Source organism: Euprymna scolopes, chromosome 27, assembly GCF_053919585.1.
Source record: "Euprymna scolopes isolate OS-2025 chromosome 27, ASM5391958v1, whole genome shotgun sequence".
In the NCBI taxonomy this organism is placed as follows: domain Eukaryota; kingdom Metazoa; phylum Mollusca; class Cephalopoda; order Sepiida; family Sepiolidae; genus Euprymna; species Euprymna scolopes.
In genome coordinates this window covers 62,967,750-62,992,986 of record NC_136508.1, presented here as the reverse complement: position 1 = coordinate 62,992,986, position 25,237 = coordinate 62,967,750, and the positions used below count along the sequence as shown (strand labels likewise).

Sequence of the window (25,237 nt, the reverse complement as noted above, 5' to 3'; positions counted from 1 at the left end):
AACCAATGAAGTTTTAACGAGGTTAATACAAGAGTGCTGAATACCGATGTAGGGCAAGGTACGCTTGCTATTTGTTTTTACATAAGCATTAAGACGTTGCTACACAATCGTGAGAATGTTTCGGTCAGCTAGTTGGTAGTAACTAGAGACCTCATAAGGCGGTACAGCTCATACGAAAGCAAAGTTTTCAATCTATATATTTACGTATTTCAATAGAAATCCTCAGTGTTTATGTATCTGCACAGGTAGTAATTCACATCGGCACCACACGGGTTGCGCCATCGGTGCGACGAGGTAACGATTTTGGAGCGTTTGGTCATAACAATAAAAAAAGAGAAAAGCAACAAAGCAAAACAAGGTTTATCACAAGAGGACCACACATGTTTCTTCCACTTTCGATTCCACCTAAGTAGAGAGACATCCTGTTTCTGTGTCAGAGTTCTTCTTACGCAAAAAAAAAAAAAAAAAAAAAAAAAAAATCTAAAACGTGGGGAAGAAACGGGGGTGGGGGGTGGGGAAGGAGGTGAAACGTTTTCATTTTATTTCGTTTTTATTTATTTGTTTATTTTCCAAAGCTACTAAGTTACCTTTTTTTTTTTTTTTTTTTTCAAAAACTTAAGCCAAGGCAAGGAAATGGTTCTAACATCCAACAAATATCACTAAAACATATGGTTTCTTTAATAAATGGAAGAGTAGGAGTATGAGGAAGAGGAGGAGGGGGATTAAGAGAAAGAGGAAGGGAGAGAGGAGGGGGGAGGTATTACAGGATTGAGAGTAGTTGAGTGGATTCAATGAGTGTGGTCCTGGTTCAAGTTTTATTTTCAGACTTCTATTGGCTCTTTCTCTTTTTCTGTATTCCATTCCATCATTTGTTGGTCTTTAAAGAATGGTTATTCCTTTTTTATTCTTTACTAGCATGGGTGCCCGGCGTTGCCCGGGTGTTTGGAGGTGTATGCTGAGCAAAAAAAAAAAAAAAAAAAAAGTTATTTTTTTTTGATTTGACCCCTATTATGACTCCTTAAAATGTATTGTTTGGGGCTCAACTTAAGTTATTAAGTTAGATCCATGTCCAAAGAAACCTATATATAAAATTTCAAGTGTTTAAAACCTAAAATTGTCGGAGGAGTTTGGTAGAGTTCTCAAAGGTCAAATCGTTGAATTTTGACCCCTTAATCGCCAAATTTCTGGCCGAAAAACGATTACGTCGATTTTCCCAAATCTCAGTATCCTGTATATCAAGTTTCGAGCCTTTAGACTTAAAATTGACAGAGTTATTGCGTAGGGAAATGTACACAGACACACAGACAGACACGTTCACTTTTATAGATAACCACAAAATGCCTGTACTAATTGAAAATGAGAAGTAGATTCTTATCACTGCCACATTAACCTTTGGCAGGTCTCTTGGATAATGGCGTGCAGTGTTAAAAGTTGAGTGGCGTGAGGTCAAATAAAATAGAATAGCATGCTGTAGATGATGTAGTAAATAAAGGGGAATGGCAGGGTGGTGACTTTGGCACCAAAAATTGAATGGGGAGGGGGGAATTAGAAATTGTAACGTTACATACATTTATTCACGACGTAGACCCAACACGTTGTAGCAGAGTGCGTCGCAAGGAACATACGGCAAGTAATAACTCGTCTTCTTTTTTTTTTATTGTTACATAATTACATTTATTTCCAGATATTCCCCCACTCCCTGGAATAAACCCTGATCGTGCTCCTTCTCTCTAACCTCTGTCCTCTTGAACATCAATTCAAACGTGCTCTTGAACGTGCTCTTGAACATGCTCTCAAACGTGATCATTGGTCTGTGCACATGCTCTTTTTATAGTCTTTTTCTTTCCATATGGTTCTCTTACAAAAATTAGAGAGGAGATCTCCAATCATATCTCTAGTTCTTAGAATATTTCTTAATACTAGAACTTATATTTGAGTCTTTGAGGAACAAACAGTCAAAAAGTTGGCCCTGAGCATCACTTGACCTCTACACGCTACTGGAGTAACTCCATACTCCCTAAAGCTTTCAAAATAGGGCCTTACTACCAGATCTTTTGCATTTTTTTTTTTGTATGGAAGTCGCTCCAGACTAGATATGACACCTCTTCATGTAAGAAGCTAAAAAAAATAAAAGATGATTGTCGCAAAGACAAGGGATACAAGCTTCTTTCTTAGAACTGCACACCTATGGAACTCTCTTTCGTTTACATATTTGTGCTTTCCAGATGGTATTTATTTGCTCCCCCACTGAGCAAATTAGGCACAAGGCCGTTTTTAATGTGAGGTAAAAACCAGCTCCCCTAAAAGTAGGCAAAAAGGGGGCACTCTGGTTACCAAAAATAATAATTGTCCCAGTATAGAGGGTTTCCCCTCCATTGACTGGTACAAATTATCTTAAGTGCAGCATCTGCCGGAACAGATACTGCACTTTGATCCTGGCCCGAAGGCCAACATATTTGTGCTTTCCAGATGACTACAATATGTTCGTAATTGTATGGCCGAGTGGTCCTAGACGTTGTATCAAAGTTTACAGTTACCCAAAGGTGCTGAGTTCAATCCCGAACGAAGGCAGTGAAAAGTAACATTCAAAACAGAGAATCAGCAACTATGTCCCAGAGCCTAGCTAGAGTCCGAACACGGTACCCCCGTAATAATAATAAAGGGTTGGGTTCGAGACTCCTAACAAACGGTTCCCCAGTTCGATACAAAACACCTGATGAAGGCCGGAGGGCAAAACGTCCGAAACGTTGTGACTATAACAACCAAGATGAGGAAGTCAGTCCGACAATCTCAATCAATACAATATGGTCGTCTTCAAGTCCAACGTAAACAAGTTCTTGGTGAGCCGTTCCCCTTAAGTAATCCAATTTACCAAATTTCCACTACTAACGATTACTATGATATTTTCCCATTAACCATTATCCTTGAGTGGCCAATGGGCCTTGATAAGTGGTGATTCCTTAGTAAAAAAAAAAAAGAGAAAAAAGATGCCAATTGACCTTAGTCGTAAAAAGATCAAGGCTATAGGTAGGAGGAAAACAGTCAGAGTTCAACAAGTCTACAGTTCTTGGAAAGAAGTTACTGGAATAGGAAGCTGTGTTATAACGAGATATCTGAACAATGAGTAAATGGAGACCACTAGACCAACAATTCAAGCGAGCTGGAACAAAGGAAGCAGGAAATAGATCAGGCAATTCTGAAGAACAGGCCATAATAGTTTTTATACAAAATACTGAAACTCACGTCTTTGAGAGATGTTCCTAATAAGAGGCTGGTGAGTGGTGGGGGTGGCAATCAAATTACAAATACGTTTCTAAACCTTATCATAATTATTTATTTATTTGCGAACTGTTATCCGCATCTTCATAGTTGTTGTTGTTTCATCACGTTCCGGTCAACGCATCCTCTGGCCTTCTTCAGGTGGTTAACCGCGATGGGATATGAATGCTGAGTCTCTTATCTGTATCCCCAGTAACTACTGCCTTCCATAGTCGTTCGGGGCCTGTAGCGCAATGGATAGAGGCATTGAATCTCTACGGTTCCAGGTGAGCATTGTCTGAAAATAGCTGTTTCAATCCTACCCAAAGAAGGCCAGAGGATTAGTTGGCCAAAACGTGGTGAGACAAGAACAACTATGGAAGGCAGTAATTACTAGGGATACAATTAAGAGACTCAGCATTCCTATCCCTATCGTGGTTAATCATCTGAAGAAGGCCTTGATTTTTCTTGATTTTTGAAGAAGGCCAGAGGATGAGTTAGCCGAAGCGTGGTGAAAACAACAACAACAACAACAACAACCATAAAGATGAGGATAACAGTCTACAAATAGATAAATAAATAAATACAAATTACTCATCTCGAGGGATTCCAATAACAAAATAATATATAACTTATTATAATTCTCTACAGGCAGATGGCATCTAATCCCATCTAAATTATCTCCCTTTCTTATAATGTTTCTCATTACTAGGACTTATACTTGAGCATTTGGGACATGCACTCAAGGAGTTGGACCTGGGTATCATCCAACGCATAATCATGGAAGGAGTATTTAATCATATTACAACTATCTAGGAGGAAGAGAGAGAGGAGAAGGATGATCTTGTAGATATCGAGTACTTCAGTGGATTGGAGAATAGAAAGAGAACTTTGAGTTTACTTTAAGCAGCCTGTAATTATTGTTTCCCTTCTTTTGTCCTTTAGTTTTCACATTCCATGAGCGATGTTTGTGATAAATGAGGGGAGAATTGCTTTTTCCTGAGTCAGAATCTGTCTAACACTTACTGTTGACTAGTTTTTAACCTTGATGGAGTATTTTCATTTTATTTCCTTACATGAAGTGGCTTCATGCCTTGTCTGGAGCAATTTCCATTAAATTCTTATGATCCTGGTTCAAATTTATTCCCGGAGATTTACTGACATCTTCCTTTTTGTATATTCTGAAGACTTTACCATTCTTTAAAGAAGGATTATCGTTTTTTTTTTGTTTTTCTTGTTTGTTTGTTTTTTTTGACACAAGGTTAGAGTATGGATTTTATATATAAAAAAGTTTGATTTGATTATTTGTTAAAAATATTTTCAAAGTTAAAAAAATCAATTTCTAGTTATAAAAATAATTTGATTGTTTGTTAATATCAAACAAATTGTTGAACTCCCCCCCCCAAAAAAAAAACATTATTTCCAACATAAAAAAATAATCCGACCAAAAATATGATTTGGGATTTTATTAATCTTTTAAGATTAACACCGGTGTGCAATTTTCGATTTCAGATATGTCGGCCATGACGAAGTGGATAGTTTCTATGTTGCTACCAACTTTGAATTAATAATTACATCGTTATTTCTGTCATTATTAGAGAATGACACGCATCAAGTCATTCAGGTGTAAAGTTATACTCTCTTCAGACGAACACGCATCCAGCCTATTTAAAGCAGATATTGCGCTAAGAGTAATTCACAAAAAAAAAAAAATAAATAAATAAAAAAAATGGCGACTTCTCAGACGCATAATTAGTTAAACATAATTAGGTGTTGGGTGACTTTAAAAAAAAAAAAAAAAAAAAAAAAAAAGAAACATGTTTCTTCATCTTCATCGGTTGAGGAGACTGCAAGATCATGTGACTATACTTTATCAGGCGAACCAGTTGATGAACATGGAGTATTGGCTTTCAACAATGTTAAAACCTACACCCTTAACATTAACCCGTCGAGATTCGTGACGAAGAAGACGTCATTCTAAGACAGTAGAAGGAACCATTTTTCGTTTGTTTTTTTCTTGATTTTTGATACTCAAAAGTTGATAGGGAACTTGGAGTCTCAAGTTGAGTCGGAATTTATATTCATTTTTTTTTTTTTTTTTTTTTTTTTTGCAAGTAGGCGTGGAGGGAAAGACAGTAATCCTCCACAAGTTTTTACACACTTTGGAAATTATATACACGTAAATATATGCATACATGCATATAAATATCTTTATACATACATATACATATACATGCAGGCTGAGGAATCCTAGAGTGGATGAAACGCCGAATATTCAGTGTAGCTTAATCGCCATATATATTTTATAAATTACTATATATATATATATATATATATATATATATATATATATATATATATATATATATATATATATATATATATACTCATATGTACGTATATGTATATAGATATACATATACATGCATATATATACGTACATAAATATATATACATCTATATATATGTATACATATACACACACATATATATATACAAATATATGTGTATATATACACACATACAAACATATATGCATATACACAGACATTTACACATACATATATGACAGAGAGAGAGAGAGAGAGAGAGAGAGAGAGAGAGAGAGAGAGAGAGAGAGAGAGAGAGAGTATGATATCTTATTTACAAGTCTTTATCACTGAGCCATCCAAGAATGGAAAGTGGCTTTTAAAACTCTTCAGATTATACGATATCTATCTCTTGTAGCGACATCATTATTAGCAGAGATAACTCCCCCCCACTCTCTCTCTCTCACACACACACACACACAAACACGCACACACACACACACACAATCACACACACACGCGCACACACATACACAAACATACGCACACACCAACATATACACACACACACACACACACACACACACACACACACACACACACACACACACACACACACACACTGCTTTCTTCATGTCCACTGTCTTCGAATCCATCAGAGTGAAATTAAGTGCAGGAACAAGAGTTTGGAGAAAAGGGGACAGGATTGAGAGGGGACTGTGAATAGAAAATCCATAGGCTTATGTCAATTGCCTTTAGTTTTTAGACGTTCTTCAATTCCTTATAATATTTTTACTTTTGAAGCAAAACAAATACAAACAAGAAAGGAGTCCCAAATTTGATCGAAACACTTTCTTTGTATCTTTATAGTAAGTGTTCGTCAGAACCGATAGTTCTGTTTATAAACTTTCATAAAAAAGAAGTAAACACAGAAGTAAATAGCACATTAATACACACACACACACACTACAAAAATCTATATCCCAAATTTCATAATGTTGACCATCTTGCAATTTATTCCTTTAATTACGTTGACATTCACAATTCTTGGCAAAATCAACTTAATTATTATATCGATCAATTCATCTATTCTGCCCTTAACTCGTGAGAAGAAATAGCAATTTTGGAATCGCCCCATCATTAATATAGGATGGACTCTCCCGTCGATTTCGACGCATGAGCTCTCGTCACAACAACTAAGTTGCTCAGAAATCCACACAGATGATTTTTTTATAGTGGTGAAGGCTTTGTGTAGAACCAACCACACTTTTTGGTATTACTGCTAATCTTTGTCGGTGCAGATGACTGCAACAGGACAGAGTATACAGTAAACCGTAGGTTTTTACATCAGAGTTCCCTTCTCCTAGATGCATGTCCTAATGAAGACTGGGGGTGCATCTCTCCCAGTAAATTAATGCACCCCCAGATACCAACTTGGAAATCTCTACGAATTGGTGCAGTACATACAGCGCCTAGACTTCCCAAATGGTCACCCATCTGATACTGGCCAGGCTCCATTACTTAACTTCGGTGATCTGGCAAGAACCGGTGTGTCAATGTGATTGCGCTATTAATATATATATATATATATATAAAAATGAATGCGTCTGTGTGCCTGTCTGTGTGTCTGTCTGTGTACATTTCCATACGCAATAACTCAATTTTTAGTCTACAGACTCGAAATTTGATATACAGGGTACTGAGATTTGGGAAAATCTATGTGATCGGTTTTCGGCCAGAAATTTGGCTGTTAAGGGGTCAAAGTTCAACGATTTGACCTTTGAGAACTCTACCAAACTCCTCCCCCAATTTTGGGTCTAAACACTTGAAATAGTAATTGTCACAGACAGTATAGAGGGTTTCCCCTCTATTGTCCAAGGACCCGTTAACTTAAGTGAAACCTCAGAACAGATACTACATTTTGAGTTATATATTTTTTAATCACTCTGAAAGTTTACAAACAAAAAGAAATAAACAAAAAATTAGGCACAAGGCCACTCAAAAGTTGGGGAGGGATTGTCCCTGTACCTTTGCTAGTTTATGCTTGATCCTAGCTTAAATTCTCATTCACCACAATATCTTTTGACCCAAGACCAAGGAGAAAACAATTTTGAATTGATTTTTTGAAGACTGACTGGGCCGACCGACAGCACCTCCCATAGAGAAGTGTGGCCGTGGCCACATCTAAAGATGAAGGCATAAATGATTTATCTAAATCTGAGATGCTTACACTTGAAACCTAGCTGTGTGGGAAGTGATGGCAGCACTGAGATTAGATCTTTGGTATAAAAAAAGAAGGTAAATCATGATGGGCAGGATGAGGGAGATGAACCCCCCTCCATCATCCCCCATCCCCGCGCCCCATCAAGAGATTTAATAAACAAAACACAAGCCTTGAAGAACTCCAGAAGCACATGTGCTCACACACACACACACACACACACACACACACACACACACACACACACACACACACACACACACAATGCTGGTATTTGTTACAGCAGATAATGGATATGTAGTAATTATTTTATTAGTTATACCAAAATAACTATGAATTAACCAATCATTATGAATTTTGGAACACAGCTGCTGGGCGTAAAGGGGTCTAAATGTAGGCTATACTTAGTTTAATTTAATTTTATGCATCGGTGGTGGGTATAAAAATAGGTGGAAGCCGTTTATGAAAATCCAGATGTCTTCGATTTCTGTGAAATGTTGATTTAAAATTGAAATGTTAATAATAGTTGTTAAATCAATAAATTGGAAGATTAAGATATTTCAGATTTGAATTGTTTTTGATCTATAGTCATTAGACACAAATTAAGTAATAAAAAAAGTCTGATTTTTGTGAAATTTTGACAATAGTTATTAGACATTAATTAATAAATATTCCCCAAATTTCAGTTTCTTTAAGAGTATTTTTAAGAGTTTCTAGTGACAAGATGAAAACAGTACTCTGGCCACTTTTATTGATAGTACACACATGAAACTTTAGTCCCTTTCAAAGTAATCTCCTCCGACTGCAATGCACTTGTTGTGCCATTCCAACAACTTCTAGAAGTCTCCATGGAAGTCCTCTTATGTGGGCCTGTCAATGATCCTTGTCACAGCCTCTTTCATCTCCTTAACTGTCTCATAATGAAAACCTTTAAGGTTTTCCCTGAGCTTAGGGAATAACCAAAAGTCACAGGGAGCAAGGTCTGAATTATAGGGAAGGTGAGAAACTGTCTTGATGCCCATTTTGGTCAAATAGTCTGTGACAAGGATGGAGCTCCTTGGGACAAATTTTGCACAAATCTTCCACATCTTCATTTCCTTGCAAATAATTGTGTCTACAGTTCCCACACTGACATCAAACTGTGCACTTATTGTCTCTATAGACATCTTGGTCAAATAGTCTGTGACAAGGATGGAGTTGTGGACTGGTGCATTCACATCAATCTTCTGCATCTGTAGTTCCTCACGAATAATTGTGTACAGTTCCCACGCTGACATCAAACTGTGCACTTATGGTCTCAATAGATACACGACGGTTCTTATCCATGAAATTCTTTATTTGGCCAATCAACTCTTGTGTTGTGACTTCATTACACCTCCTTCATTATTCTTTGCAAACTCCCCGTCTTCCTTGAATCTCTCATGCCACTCAAAAGCTGATGCTCGATTCATGTTCGATGGTCCAAAAGCAGTCTGAAGCATTCCATACGTTTCTGGAACATTTTTTTCCAAGTTTAAAACAGAATTTCATTGTATATCGTTCTTCTAAAGTGTCCTCACGCCCAGATTGCGTTTTTAAAATTCATCAGCTGTGACAATTAGTTTTCAGTAGGGTGTATTCTAATTCCTGCTGTAGCTGTTCATTTGAACCTGACATCATAAAAAATTGGTCAGTTATTCATAAGATGCATAGCCATAACATACTGAATTAAATAGTCTACAGCAATTTTAAATGCCTGTACAAAAACGTCTGGAAACTTCGTAGCAACGTCTTCTACTGTGAGAAAAGGGTTGTACTGGCTGCAAAAATGTGTAACCAACAGCGGATATTACACCAATATGCAAAATATTGCAAAGTGTAGTCTCACATGGACAGCACTTGACAACAGACAAATTTAGACTAAGGTGCATAAAAAGAACAGCAACTCTACTACAAGTAACTAGAGCAGAGGCCTCCAAAGTTTTCTTTTTTTTTTTTTAGGTTTGGAGAGATTTTTGGTCTATGGAGTCCATGAAAACATTCCAGTGGACACACTAAACGATGTAGGGACAAGGAAAAAATCCTGCCAACTCTGAGAATCGGAACATCATTGAGATAAATGTTATATATAAAAATAATGACTCTGCGTATGGCGTTTGTCACTGGAGAGAATCTTGCCGCATTCACAGAAAAGGGAACCAGAGAAACAAGGTATGTGACCCCAGAAAAGATGTCATTCATCCCGTTAAACAACTGTCCTGTGTACGTTATTGTTCACATTTGGTGAACTGTTTATGGAATGTCTAAACACTGACATACGTACATACACATCCACTAGACCAGGGGTCTCGAAAATCTTTGAATGAGTGGGGGCATATCGCTTACTTTTGAGAACTACGCAGGCTAGAATATAAAAAGAATGTTGTTATTAGACCAACAGAAAGGGCGTAATTCGGGGCAAGATCAAAGTGTAGTATCTGTTCTTCAGAATGCTGCACTTCTATTTCTTGTTCTCTTTCGGTGGAGGAGAAATCCTTCACGACTGAGACAATTTTTATTTTTGTACCTTTTCTCCACGTTAAAAAACGACCCTGGTGTCTAACTCTGTCCCGTGGGGAGGCATAGTAAATAGGTACATCACTCTCGTGATTTAATTGAACCCTAATACTAACCCTAACTCCATGTAATGTTCTGCTAGCTGGTTGTAAACGAGTTGCATCAGGGCTGTTTCTTGAGATATTTTAAATGATTAGATATTTTGTTTTTTACCAGACAGAACTTATTAGAATATCCTCATCCCTCCCCCCTTTGCAGCGTATCACATTTCAAATTGTTATTTGGATATTCCGAGGTACCTATTCTAGTTCTTTTACTTTTTTAAACAGCTCCAGGTAGGACGGAAACAAGAAGACAAAGAATAAAAACAAAAACAATGCGGTATCATGATAACATCCAACTGTAGACAAGGGGTAAAAAAAAAAAAAAAAAAAAAAAAAATTACTCAGAGGGGAGAAGGAGGCTGGTCAAAGTTATGCCTAGCAGCAAGAGGAGGAGGAGGACGAGGATGGCGATGTAGGCTTTAGAGTATAAACAAAACCTGTTTATAGAAGGAAAAAACAAAAGGAAATACAGAGGAACCATATGGCAGGTGGAACACAGACCATTTGCAGTACACGATACATGCCAGTCGACAGATTTCTGAATCCAGTACATAAGTAAATGCACACGTGCGCGCACTTAGACAAAAGCATCAAACCTACTTCTCTCTCTAAATACAAGGGTCGTTCTACAAATTAAAGCCGCCTATTTATTTTTAATTTAAAAAGCTAGCTATAATGTAGTGATGAGACGATTCCAATATTTTTACCAATTCCGATACAATTACCGATTCCTTACTAAATTCCCGATTCCGACACAATTACCGATTCTTTATGAATAACGTTGTTATTTCTTCCAGTGATCGTAAAAAAACACATGGTAAATGTGCAGATAATTTCTCAAACGGAAAAAAAAGATACACTGTTGACGGATGATATATAGATTTAAGTTTTACTGGTAGTTTAAAATCAATAAATATTTATCATTTTATCATTAATACAAGCAGCGGGAGATTTTGCTTTTAACAAAATAAAAAAAGACAAAAAAACAACAACAAAAAAAAACAGACAATTAAAAGAATCGTTTTTGGCATCAGAAAATAGGTACAATTTTTTGGGGGTTCCGATACCTATTCCGATACCGATTCTGCTATCCCTAAAAGTTCTGATTTTTCTGATTTATGATTCCGATTGTCTCAACACTATTGCGAAGACATTATTGGTACCATTAAAACGAGCGACCTTTTGTGCTCCGGAATTCATTTTTCTACATAGTCACCACCATTCTAAATACACCTTTTCCAGGAATGTAATGACGCATCTCTGTTTGTGACACACATCTATAACAGGGGTTGCTTTCTTAGAGTCTCACACTGCCAATATCTGCAACAGAGAGATGAAACTTTCAGGCCATGAATGCATAAGTTCGGTCATCATAACAATACCATTTCCTGTGATCGATTCGAGCAGAACAAAAAAGTAGGAGGCATTACTTTTGGAGCGCTCTTCGCACTTTGGCGATGGTAATTTGCATTTTAATCAATGTACATATATATATATATATATATATATATATATATATATATATATATATATATATAATAAATAAATAAACGGCATAATTCATGTTGACATCGGTTCTCATTAGATCATCGAAGTTAAGCAATGTTGAGCCTGGTCAGTACTAAAATGAGTGACCATTTGGGAATTCCAGGTGCCGTGTGTGCTCTCCGCTTATCTCGGCATTGTTTCCAGTCAGTGTTTGGCTTCTCTTTGCCATTGAACTCAAACAGTGCCGATTCAGGAGAGGTGTGGTTGGGACTTGCACAGCCCTTGTTTCACTATTACATATGCAGTTACCTTTACAGAGAGTATCCATTGTCTCTTGAAACTGAACGAATGCATAATATATATATATATATATATATATATATATATATATATATATATATATATATATATATTATTATTATTATTATTATTATTATGTCAGACCCTTTAAGAAACTCGGTTCTTATTCTTGAGCAGTTTAAAGTTGAAATAGAAAGTCAGTTATCTAAGCTCGCATGCATAGATCACTATGTTACATTTAAAAATTAAAAAAAAAAATAAATGTTAAAATTTCAACGATATTTCTCGCGGTTGAGATTGATCGTGGGGTTTGTTCCTTGCTAATGGAGTCAGAGATGGCTTCGTGGCCGGGTTCGAATTTCCCAACCGGTAGTAATCGTGTCACCCTGCATTGATGATTCCGATAAAGACAAAACACTAGTGTCTATAGGTATTAAATAAATTATTATTGTAATAATTATATATATATATGTGTGTGTGTGTGTGTGTGTGTGTGTGTGTGTGTGTGTGTGGTGACTGTCTACTTGGTTTCGAATGCGACCACCCTTAAGAGATTTTTCAGGTTATATGTTATCGTGTATCAAAGAGAGAATATGTAGAAGAAAAACAGGAACTCTGAATGGTACGCGTGCGTGACTTTTTTTTTTTACAGTGGAATTGAGCTTTCACAGCACGCAATCCACTTTTTGAGTGAAGTACGGAGGGTCCGATGGCACAATGAATCAGACGATTCGTCCATATCAGACTCTCAGAGTTTTAGTCAAAGTTTGCCTTTCAGATAGGTTGCCATCACACAGCTCAAAAGCCCTATTTGCTCCGTTAACTCTTAACTGATGACAGTAACAGTCCTGTTATGTGGACCATTATCATAAAGAGCTATTTTTTTTTTTGTCAGGGTTTTATTTCTCTTAAATGAACTACATACATTTATTACAAGTAATTAGCCACATGTACAAACTATATATATATATATATATATATATATATATATATATATATATATATATATATATATATATATATATATATATACAGAAAGTTTAGATAAGTCGTCGGTATCGTCGGTTTCTAACCTGAAAATCTGAAAATAGGAGACCGTTTTAGATACCCATATCGAGCTCTCTTCAGCCGATACTCATCTGTTTTATAATAGAAATCATATAGATACACATTACAAGATATCGTGCAAATCTCGTTTTCCTGAACAAAACAAAATTCAAATGATGATAAACTTTTAAAAAAATGTCCGTTTAATGTTTTGACGCTAAAGAAAAACACGAGAAACAGAAAAGAAAGACGAAAGAGAAAAAAAGGAAAAGAAAAGAAAAAGAGGAATTTCATACACTTCAAAATTTTCCATTTTTAATTGTTTTAATATATTTGCACTGTTTATTGCGTCTTTTATGAAAAAAAAAAAAGAAGTTATTTTATTCTACCAATTTTAAACTCTTCTTCGTCCCAATCAAAACCTTTTCTAAATCAACCAGTCTAGGGGAGACAATCTTGCAAATTCTGACAGCCATTTTATATATACCTTATATTTCTAAATTCAAAATGGCGTAATGTAAACATATTATAAGGTATTTACAGCTTCTCTTCCAATTTTCGGATTTTTAATCATGTCAAAACGCACTTTCTTTCCTTTTGATGGATTGATTGTTGCTATTTATTCTGATGAGTTAAGGGTAAAATAGATTCACTGATTGATATAATAATTAAGTGATTGATTTTGTGCTACGAAACAGATATTGTCAATAATTGTAAATGTCAACTGAATTAAAGGAATAAATCATAAGATGGGCAACATCATGAAATTTGGAATATAGACTTTTGTCATTCATCACTATATTGCTCTGTAATTACATTGAGCTTCTTAAATAAGGATTGGTATATATTATAAGGAAAGTATATTTCCACGGATATATATATATATATATATATATATATATATATATATATATATATATATATATATATATATATATATATATACCAGCAGGATGATCCGATGTTACCCGGGATTGAATGTTTCACACTACCCATATTTTTATTGTCATACTATCAAGAATTGTAAATATCAACTGAATTAAAGGAATAAATTGTAAGATGGTCAACATCATGAACTTTGGAATATAGACTTTTGCCATTCATTCAGTATATTTTTCTATATTGAACTTCTTAAATAAGGATTGGTTTATATTATACGGAAATAAAGTATATTTCCACAGAAATATATATATATATATATATATATATATATATATATATATATATATATATATATAACTACTTAATTTACTCACATAAAATTAATATACGAAACTTTATATATAAACTTTAAGTATTTACTTCAAAAGTGCTCAATACGTAGGTAGAGCTAGTTAGTAAGTTATAAAATATATATGACGATTAAGCTACACTGAATATTCCGCGTTTCATCCACTCTAGGACTCTTCAGGCTTATGCGCGAATTCTGTGGTTGTTTGTCGTTTTTATATGCGCATCTTCTATTGAGATTTTAGTTAGCCAATCAGCTTTCTAGTATCCACCGCGCCCTTCCTATCAGCCAATGAGCATGCACTTATCGAATCAAAAAACACTAACCTAGATTAAAAACAGATCAAGAAACTAAATATCCAGGCTAAATAGAGCACACCCAAAGGAACAGGTCAACCAGAGGTCAAATAGGTCTTTGTTCGATAAGTGCATGCTCGTTGGCTGATAGGAAGGGCGCGGTGGATACTAGAAAGTTGATTGGCTAACTAAAATCTCAATAGAAGATGCGCATGTAAAAACGACAAACAACCACTGAATTTGCTCATAAGATTGAAGAGTCCTAGAGTGGATGAAATGCGGAATATTCAGTGTAGCTTAATTGCCATATATATTTTATAACTTACTATATATATATATATATAACACTAAAATGCTACATTCCGAAAAAAATTTAAAATACTCAAAACTATCTTTAGGAAACCAGTAATAATATTTAAAAAAAATGCTTGATGTAATACAGTTTGATCCTGTGAGGCTAATTCTAGTATCACTGAATTTAAATTGTAAACGTATTTCCTGGAACAGTGAGAAAACGTTCTCCCGACGTCAGACTGGCTTTAAGTGCCCATTTCACAGCTACCTTTTGAAATTCTCACATTTTCTTCAGTTCTTTTTCCCCATTTTTTAAAAACTTGAAGATGATTTGACGAAGAATCGAAAACGTTTGTGATACATATGAAACTCATACTATGCTGGTTTCTTTTTTAGTTTTACGCAAAAAAGGATCATGTGAAAAATCGAAAAAATAAAAAACGGTATAATTAAGCATAGGTTTCTGTTAGTTTTTAACAACATTTACTTAAATGAAGAAATGCTGCCTAACTACAATCTAAATTTCTCTCTCTTTCTGTCTGTCTGTCTATCTGTCTGTCTGTCTCTCTCTCTCTTTCTCTATCTATCTATCTATCTATCTCCTTTCTTTTCCATTTACAAAGCCAAAAGCAAAAACAACTATTTCCCACTACAAAACAACAAAACCAAATTATAATCAAACTTTCTCTTTCTCTCTCTCTCTCTCTCTCTCTCTCTCTCTCTCTCTCTCTCTCTCTCTCTCTCTATCTATTTATCTTCTTTGTTTTCCATTTACAGAAACGAAACCAAAAACAAATATTTTCCACTACGAAACAACAAAACAAACAATATAAATAAATATTTGAAGATACAAGAACTTGAATAGTGAAAAATGTTTACTTAAATGACTGGATTTGTCATTAAATAATCTGCAGAGGGTTCATACGGTAAAACCCCGGGTTACGGCTTAAAATTTTTATAACAAAATACAGTACATTATATAATCAAATAACATTATAAATGACACTGTAAGGCGGAACAAATACCGTAACCTGAGGCCGGAAAAACATCGTATTCCACATCGTAACCTGAAAAAACCGTATCCTAGGGACACCGTATTCCAGGATTCTACTGTATACCGCAAAACAACACTACCCCTCTGTCTGTCTCCGTCTCTCTCTCTCTCTCTCTCTATATATATATATATATATATATATATACATATATATATATATACACACACACACACACACACACACACACACACACACACGCGCACATACACAATCACACACCTAACGTTATTTAATGTTTAACAAAAAGAATGGTAAACAGATAATCTTAAACCGGAAGTGAATCTGGGATTCATCACAGCAAACAGTTGCTTCCGGTGTTTTGTTAATTGAGATGTTGCAAGTTTTGTAGTTAATCAATGGTTTTTCGGTGGATAGGTTGAAAAGGAACAGTGCACATAAAAGAAAGCCCCCCCTCCCATCCAATGGACGAGAACAAACCCACTCTGAGCAGTGGGGTCAGATTTCTGTTCATACCTCCCGGTTTACACTAAACCACCTTTTTCCTTTCATTATTACTTTAATTGAGAAAAAAAAGTTGTTGTTTGTTTTTTTTTACGTAAAATGTCTTAACGCAATGCATTCTTTTAGATAAACTGAGTGACGGGTCAATAGTAGCTTCCCATTCTAGGCAGTGCAGGGCAGAGATCAGGAAATCGGAAGATAACCTAATTATCTCCCCTGAAATTGATACGTACAGAAAGAGTAAAGAAATCACAGGACTTAAAAAATAAAAAATAAAAATTAAACGAGAAAATCTTTTTTTTTTTCTTTAATAATAAGGGATAAGAAAAAAAATGTAGGTATTTTTTTAAGAAATAATAATGCTATTAAAATCTCAGTAGAACTTTCATACCAACTGCCACATGTGGATTAAATTATGTTAAAAATAAAGAACATACTCAAGTTAAAAATTCCCTTAGTGACTTCAACAACAGCATATATATATATATATATATATATATATATATATATATATATATATATATATATATATATATATACTAGCAGTTCAGCCCGGTTTTACTCAGGCCCTATGTACTGTTCAGAACTTTATGTGCATATATATATATATATATATATATATATATATATATATATATATATATATATAAATCCAGATGATTATTACTCAACAGGTTTGATTAAAGAAATACGATGTTTTTTTTAAATGATGCATTTGTTCAATTCTTCTGATGTAAGTAAAGTTTTAAATGTAAGCGAAAAAAAAAAAAAGCTGAAATTATTTAAAACCTGAGTACTTTCAATTCCGCTTTGAATTCATTTCAAGGTATTCAAAAAACTCATCAAAGTGAGTGCGAACGTGCAAAAAAGCTTACCTGAACTAATCTGGACGAATAAGCCGATCATAATACTGCCATAAAAAAGCCAAGTGCTGGTACGCATTTTTCTGCATTGGTTTCTGATTGGAGTCTTCGGGACTGTTACATCAAAGTCTGACCGCCGTCCACTGAAAAGAAAAGAAAAGAAAATCACTTAGTATACATCATCATCATCATCATCATCATCATCATCATCATCATCATAAGAAACATGGGTACAGTTTATAACAATAATTTATTGAAATTGAATTTGTAAGACGGCTATATTGTAGTGTACATGAAAGCAGTTCCGTCGTAATGTGTTTCATAGATGGGGAATTCTTGAAAACAAACTCTGTTCATGAAAATTCAGCCTTACGTTAGGCACACGAAAGAACTAAAGAAACTTCGTGGCAGTTGTTGCTAGTGAGACGAGTTCTTGCTGTGAGTGTCTTGCAGGGGGGAAACAGAGATTAGAGCCCAGTCGAGCACCTGCCATGAAAATAGCGACAGAAAAGAGAATATATGTTTTGGTTATCTTAACGATTCTCGTTTCAACTTCAACTTCTGGTTGCTGCTTCGCTTTAATTGATGTTTTTATGGTACTTTTTATTGATTAAATCGTTAAGATGAACTTTTCTATTTACAAGACTCGAGCCACCAATATCCATGACAAATAACTTAATACCTGAGAGTTCTCCCTTCAAAGTCCTTGGCCTAACATTCACGGGCAATATGAACTGGAACAAATACATTGAGGATATTGCAAATGGTTGCTGTAAAGAAAGTGGGTTCCCTCTATCATGCTAGAAAACTACTCACACCTGAGGGTATCCTGTACCTCTACAAGGCCACCATTCGCCCATGCATGGAGTATTGTTGCTACATCTGGGCCGGAGCATCTTCCACTAGCCCCTCCCTCTTGGAAAGGGTCCAAAAAAGAGTTTTCAATCTAATAGGTTCCACTTTGTCAACTAGGCTCCAATCCCTGTCCCATCGCTGCAATGTTGCATTTCTGTGCCTGTTTCACAAATATTTTAACGGAATGTGCTCTGATGAATTTGTTGCACTTGTGCCCCTTCAACGTACATATAAGCGACAAACCTGTTTGGTAACAAAATCTCACCCCTTCACTGTTGAGGTCCCTAAATGACAGAAAGCTTTCTACTTTAATAGGTCCTTCCCTCAAACAGCTAGAATATACTGCTAGCTGCTTTCCAGACTGTACTGATATGCAGTAGTTTAAATGTAATGTAAACCAACATCTTGTTAATCTTTCCTAGGCATGATCCCAAATAGTAGCTCCTTACGTCCAAATGGCGATATACCTTGTTAGGGGTGAACGTGAGTAAAATAATAATAATTCTGATTTCGTTTATCAACGTCCCCCTGGAAAGGGATGGGATTAATTTCCAGAGAATTTCCCTTAATCCCGGCTTCAAACCAGGAGCTTCAAAGATCAAGGGTTTTTCTAAGGATGTTGGTGGTACCTATAATTGCAGAGGTCTGTAAGCTGCCGAAAACATCGGGGATTTGTAGTTTTTTCAATTGTCCTTCCAGACGACTTGATACTACTCCTAGTATACCAACTACGACCGGGATTATTTGTGTTTTAACCCCGTGTATACGCCTTATCTCCAAGGCCAATGGAGCACAATTGCCCCACTTCTCATTCTTCTTCTCTCTTACATTCCTGTCCCAGGGCACTGAAAAGTCTACAATCTGCCAGTTTTTTGAGACCTTGTCAATAACGCCCAAATCCGGACGATTATGTTCCAATTGCTTGGTCGTTATGACACTTTTGTCCCACCATACCTCTACCTTGCCATCCTCACTATAATAATAATAATGATAATAATAATAATAATAATAATAACGTTATTATTTAAAACATGCATTCTTAACATAGGGAGGAAAACCGGAAGAGAAGTTAAAGATAACCGAACTTCTGTTTATTTAATCTAGTGTAACCGAAGAGCGGCTGTCTCGCGACATCATTTTAAAAACAATCTCAAGAAATAAATGAAGATAACTCAGCATAATTCAAACTTGCGAGATTTTTATTGTAATGCTTACGAATTTTTATTAATCGCTTAAAAACTTGTTATTTATAAAAGCAAAACTACTTGATCAATTTATATGATTTTTGGAATACGATATTTTCTTTCCGTCACTAGTACTTACATCATATAGATTTTTCTTTATTTTTATGGCACTTCTGTATGAGACTTACATATTAGCGCGGTCCTGGATATGACCTTAAACTATATCCAGTGGTGAGGCCCCAGCTTGCGGGCTTTGGGGAGTGTGGGGCCACCCTTTAATTACCATTGCTCCCAGGTCCACTCTGACCAGGAGTCAGGAGTGGTAGTAGCTTTTAGGGTTCCAACTATGGGTTAAATAGTAACCGACTTGAAAACAACAAATATATTCTATTAAACAATTTTTCTTCAAAATCTTTGGATTCGGCATTAAATAACCCGAAAAGGGTTGATATGCCGTAAAACAAAAACAACCAACCTTACATATAAGCATCAGAGACGAGTTATCGACCCCTGTTCTTAGAAAGAGAACTGCCACCTAGCGGCCATTATATGAACCTCAAATATAAACAAGTGTTTACGATAACAAAAAAATATATAATAAAGAAATGAATAACACAAAAATATGTGAAAATCGAAAAATTTATTGTATAAAAAATGTATCAAAATATAATTTTAATGTATTTATATAATTTTTTTTTCAACGAGTTATTCATAACTAAAAATGAAATAATAAATTTGATAAAAACATGAAATATTTATAGATTGTTTTTAGAATTTTTTTTTCGCTAAGGTTGTATAAAAATGTAGCAAAATATAATTAATAAAAAAATGAAACATTTATAGACGTTTAAGAATATTTTTTTTTGTACAAAAAGATTGTATAAAAATATATAAAAATATAATTTTAGTTTGCACTAACTTTTAGAAAAGGAAGAGTTATCGACCCCTTACAAGCGACATCTGTCGCCGGTTCTTGAAACTAAAATACAAACATTCGCCTCATGTAACTGTCATGCATAAGTGCCATTTTTATTTTTTAATGTAGGGTTGAATTCTCGAAAAGGACCAAAATATACAACAAATATTTTTTTTGCCAAGCGGTAGAAAATTTTACTTTCTATCAACCTGCTTTGTTTTAAACTTCCGAAGTTTTGTTATTTCAAAATTATGGACAACCCCTTTCATTTTGCTTTATACTCGATTTCTCGGTTATCATTAACTATGTTGTACTTTTACCGAAAGTTGTTATTCTTATACCAATTGACTAGTTAAGAAGAGTTACTTCCCTTGAAGACATAAACAGTTAATTTTGAGCCATTTATTCAGTTCGATCAGAATAGAGCCTCGATTTGAAAGTTGAGACTAGGTTTGCGTTTGTCATCTTCAATCGTGTCGTTTGTGCAAACAAGTAAACAAATGGCCAACGCAGTGTAAAACTCATTTCTTTGATATCGCCATATAATAAACAAACTCGGCTCAAGAGAGCAAAAAAAGCAGTCAAGCTCAAAGATTCGGCTCAAGACATAAGAGGGTACTTTATATGCATTAGTAGAAAGTAGACGAATAACAGAGTCAGGCAGAAGTTACTAATGTGTTTAATCTACGCGGATAACTTTTATTCATTTATCGTTGTTGGTTTCGTTTTTCGTTTTGTTATAGTCCGGACTAAAAGCAATAAAAAAGGGAATAAGAAAGAAGAGGGAAAGTGGGAGGAAGAGAAAAAAAAAGCAGGAAAGGTTATTGAAAATGAAGGAAAGGTTATTTAAAAAAAAAAAAAGAAGGAAAGGTTATTTAAAAAAAGAAGGAAATGTTATAAAAGAAGCAGACAAACAATAAAAACATGAGAGACAAAGTGATGGTGTGAATGCTTCGGTTGTTTTGTTTTACGGCATATCAACCCTTTTCGGGTTATTTAATGTCGAATCCAATAATTTTTGGTAAAAGGTTTTATGCTGCAAGTTCTTTATATCTTCGATTAATTTATTCGTGGTCTTTGATTTGGTTGTTTTGTTTTACGGCATATCAACCCTTTTCGGGCTCAGTCGTTTTGGTGAAAGTTTGTATGCTTAAAGTCCTTTACGAATATTTATTTATGATGTTTAGTTTGGTTGTTTTGTAGAGGAGAATTGTTGTTTTGTTTTTGGCTTTGTAGAACATGATTGATTTTTTTCAAAGGGAAAGGAAAAAAAAAAATAGTAACATCAATGAAACCGATATATTCAGATAGCCTGATCTGGTAAACCAAGAGAAATATATATATATATATATATATATATATATATATATATATATATATATATATATATATATATATATATAGAGAGAGAGAGAGAGAGAGAGAGAGAGAGAGAGAGAGAGAGAGAAAGAAAAGGAAAAGAGCATAGAGAAGGAAGAGAAAAAGAAAGGAAAAGAAGGAAAGCGAGAAGTTATTTATCTCCTCACCTCTCTCGCATGGCGAGTTGATTTGACACAAGGATCGGAAAGTGGGATTTTAAAAACCTGCACCAGAGAGGAAAAGCGCTGTAGCCTACAAAAGAATGCCTGAGCAGACCCGTCGACATTCTCCGGTCGAGGCGCATCAGGTGATTAGCAATGAACTAACTCCTTATTAGAGGGTGAAAAGGCAATGCCTGAGAGGGTGGACCTCCTAGAATTGCTCAGGACCAAAAGGATATCTCAATTATCAGGGAATAAACCATCTCAACAATAGTGTAAACTTTGTTGGTTTTGGCGTGAAGGAAACAGAGAAAAGAACAGAAAAGAGAAGGTTAAGAGAGAAGAAAAAGGAATGCGAGAAAAGAAGAAAGGAAAGAGAGGGGGGAAATGGAAGGGAATAAAGAAGGGGAGAAAAGAGAAGGAAGAGAGAGTGAAAGGAAAGAGAAAATAAAACGAAAGAGAGAACGAAATAGGAAGAGACAGGGAAAGAGAAGCGAAGAGAGAATAGAATAAAAGTAGCGGGAGGAAGGGGGAGAGAGCACAACAGAAAACAAAGAAAGGAAAGAAGGTGTGATATTTAAATAAAAAAGAAGAAAAGAAAAAAATAACAACAGTAAAAAACATAAAATAAGAAAGAAAGAGGAAGAGAAAATAAGAGAAAAAAAGACGATAAAAAGCAAAATTGAAAAGAAAACAAAATAAAAAATGGCGCATCGAATTCAAACCTAGCAAAAAAGGGGGTGGAGGCTTAGTTTCCATACTTTTTTTCCTTCTCGTCTTCAAGGACGAAATATTAGAAGCCAGGATGCGAATAAACGGTAACAAATCCAAAAGATCGGGAGACATTCTCGGTTTTCATTGGCAAAATTAATGGGGCATCACCGGTAACTAGATAACGGTGTAGATTGTTCGCAAGGAGGAGTGTTCAGTTCTTTTCTTGTTATTCGCAATCGCTTCTTTTCTCCATGACTTGAGAAATTTATGAGGAAATTACGGCATTATAATTAATGGAAGGAATTTCTGGGATACCATGATAAATTATTATTACCATTATTAACTCACTAGTTTTCACACAGGTCATTTTCGAGAACAACCTGTGGAGGTTTTTTTTTTTTTTTTACTTTATTTTTATCCTCAGTCCCCAAAATCAGCAGAGATTAGACTATTTCTGTAATAACCCGGCCCCTATTGATTTTATGGTGGGAGCTTGGTTCTGTGCAGTTCTAAGAGGTCCACTCTCCCAGGCTTTGCCCTCTCTCTTTGAGAAAGGGTTAATTTTTTGTTAATCGCCTGGGGTGTCCTCATCAGGGAATGCCGACAGAGCTGCCCAGGCACTTTTTGCAGGTCAAAGTGTCTCTCCTCTGGGGCGCTGACTTCTCAATCCCCACTTTGAAGATAATAATATTTCTTGTCCAGAATTCCCCTACATTTGTAACAGAGCGTGGACGCGCGTATGGCATCAGCATAGCAGCAACAGCCAACATATGCAAATAACCGAGCCCTGTGCGAGTTGACGTTACATCGAGGAAAGAAAAAGATTATAAAAGAGATAGATAGATAGAGAGAGAGAGAGAGATAGATAGATGTGTTCCACGGGTGGCCCCTGAGCGACAGGAAAAGCCGCATACTAAACATGGTTGAACAGGGACGAAGTACCACATGTTCGACACGGCAGAGTTTTGTTTAGCAGATTGGAGTGCGAGAGGACTTTTGAACAAGAGACAAGGCGTTATTCTGGATAGCACCTGTAAATGAATGTCTGTTGTTTCAACTGAAAAAGAGAGTGAGTTGAATTCTTTCCTTGTCTTTGTTTTCTTGTGACAAACTCTGCATGTAAACGTGTAATACGGTACATATTAAAAAACAAAGATAAATAAAATCTATATGATGACGTGACGAAACGAAATTATCATATGACCCCCCCCCCCCAAAAAAAAAACTCACGTAAATTGACGAAGTAGTTTTATTTTTCAATAAGAAAATCAAATTTTATGAGTATTCGATGAGTGACTGTCCCGTCCGCTTTTTTGAAAAAAATTTCAAGAAACAAAGGAAGATATCTCGACAATAATTCATAATTACTAGATTTATGTTGTAATGCCTACGAATTCCCGTTAATCACTTAAGAATGATTTTCTTTAGAAAAATAAAACTACTTGAATAATTTACGTGATTTTTAGAATATGATATTTTCGTTTCGTTGCGGGCATGTACATCATACAGATTTGTCATAATGCTTTATTTTTAACTTAAGGAGAATTCTGGACAAGAACCATATTTTCTTGTCTTCTTCAGGGACCTGTTGGAAGTCTAGGTCACTGATGAGATGGCTTTTCCCCTGCTGTCTGATGTATAGCTCTGGTCCAGTGCAGTTCTAGGTCTACCCTCCTAGGCTTTGCCTTCTCACTCTTTGAGAAAGAATTAGTTTATTGCTAATCTTCTGAGGTTCTATCCAGGAATTCTGATGGGACTGCTTATGTATTTTTCGCAAGGCACTGGCTTCTTAAATCCCGCTTTCCCGACCTTATGTCACATCTGCCCGTCGTGTGAGGTAGATAAATAACTTCAGAGCCCCTGACACATTTTAAGCATTTTTCCCCACCAAATTCCCGATTCAATATGGTGGGTTAGGGGTGGAAATAGATGGGGGTAAAATATGAGAAGAATTCCTTCATCAAAATTCTAGATAACAAATTCTCAGCCCAGGAACGCTAGAAAATCACGGAGGGAATTCCAAATATAAAGGGGAAAATTTTTATCCCGGAACAAAATTTACGTCCATGGACGATGAGTAATGTTTCTGACAAAGGGGAAAGAATTGTTGTTTTCTAGGTCGCCCATCTTATCCCTGAGAGCCTCCGGGCCTTGATAAGTGGGGACCCCCATGTAAAACAAAAATAAAAAAAATAATATAACACTTATTGTATTTGTATATATTTTGGAGATGAGGATTGATAATATATTTTTTTTGCATTATTTGGATTGTTTCGACTATTGTTCTCGTCTTGGTTGTTTCGGCCGATGTAACCTCCAACTGTCTTCAGGATGTTATTGGTGAATGATATATATATATATATATATATATATATATATATATATATATATATATATATATATATATGATACATACATATATATGCTATATATATGATATATATATACATGATAGATACTTATATATATGCTAAATATATGATATATATATGATATATATATATACATCATATACATATGATATATATGATATATATATATATGATATATATATACATCATATATATATATATGATATATGATAA

At 35.2% G+C, this 25,237-nt stretch overlaps 1 protein-coding gene across 27 annotated transcripts in view; it reads right to left on the bottom strand.

Moving 5' to 3' along the window:
• The window catches only part of LOC145248863 (roundabout homolog 2-like), an 837,477-nt gene that overhangs the window by 339,570 nt on the left and 472,670 nt on the right, over positions 1–25,237 (bottom strand). For all 27 annotated transcript variants that reach the window (XM_080110589.1, XM_080110593.1, XM_080110605.1 and 24 more), the window contains one exon: positions 17,476–17,606. In XM_080110589.1, the coding sequence (XP_079966715.1) occupies positions 17,476–17,542 (67 nt within the window). In that variant the 5' untranslated portion in view covers positions 17,543–17,606. The remainder of the gene's footprint in view (positions 1–17,475; positions 17,607–25,237) is intronic.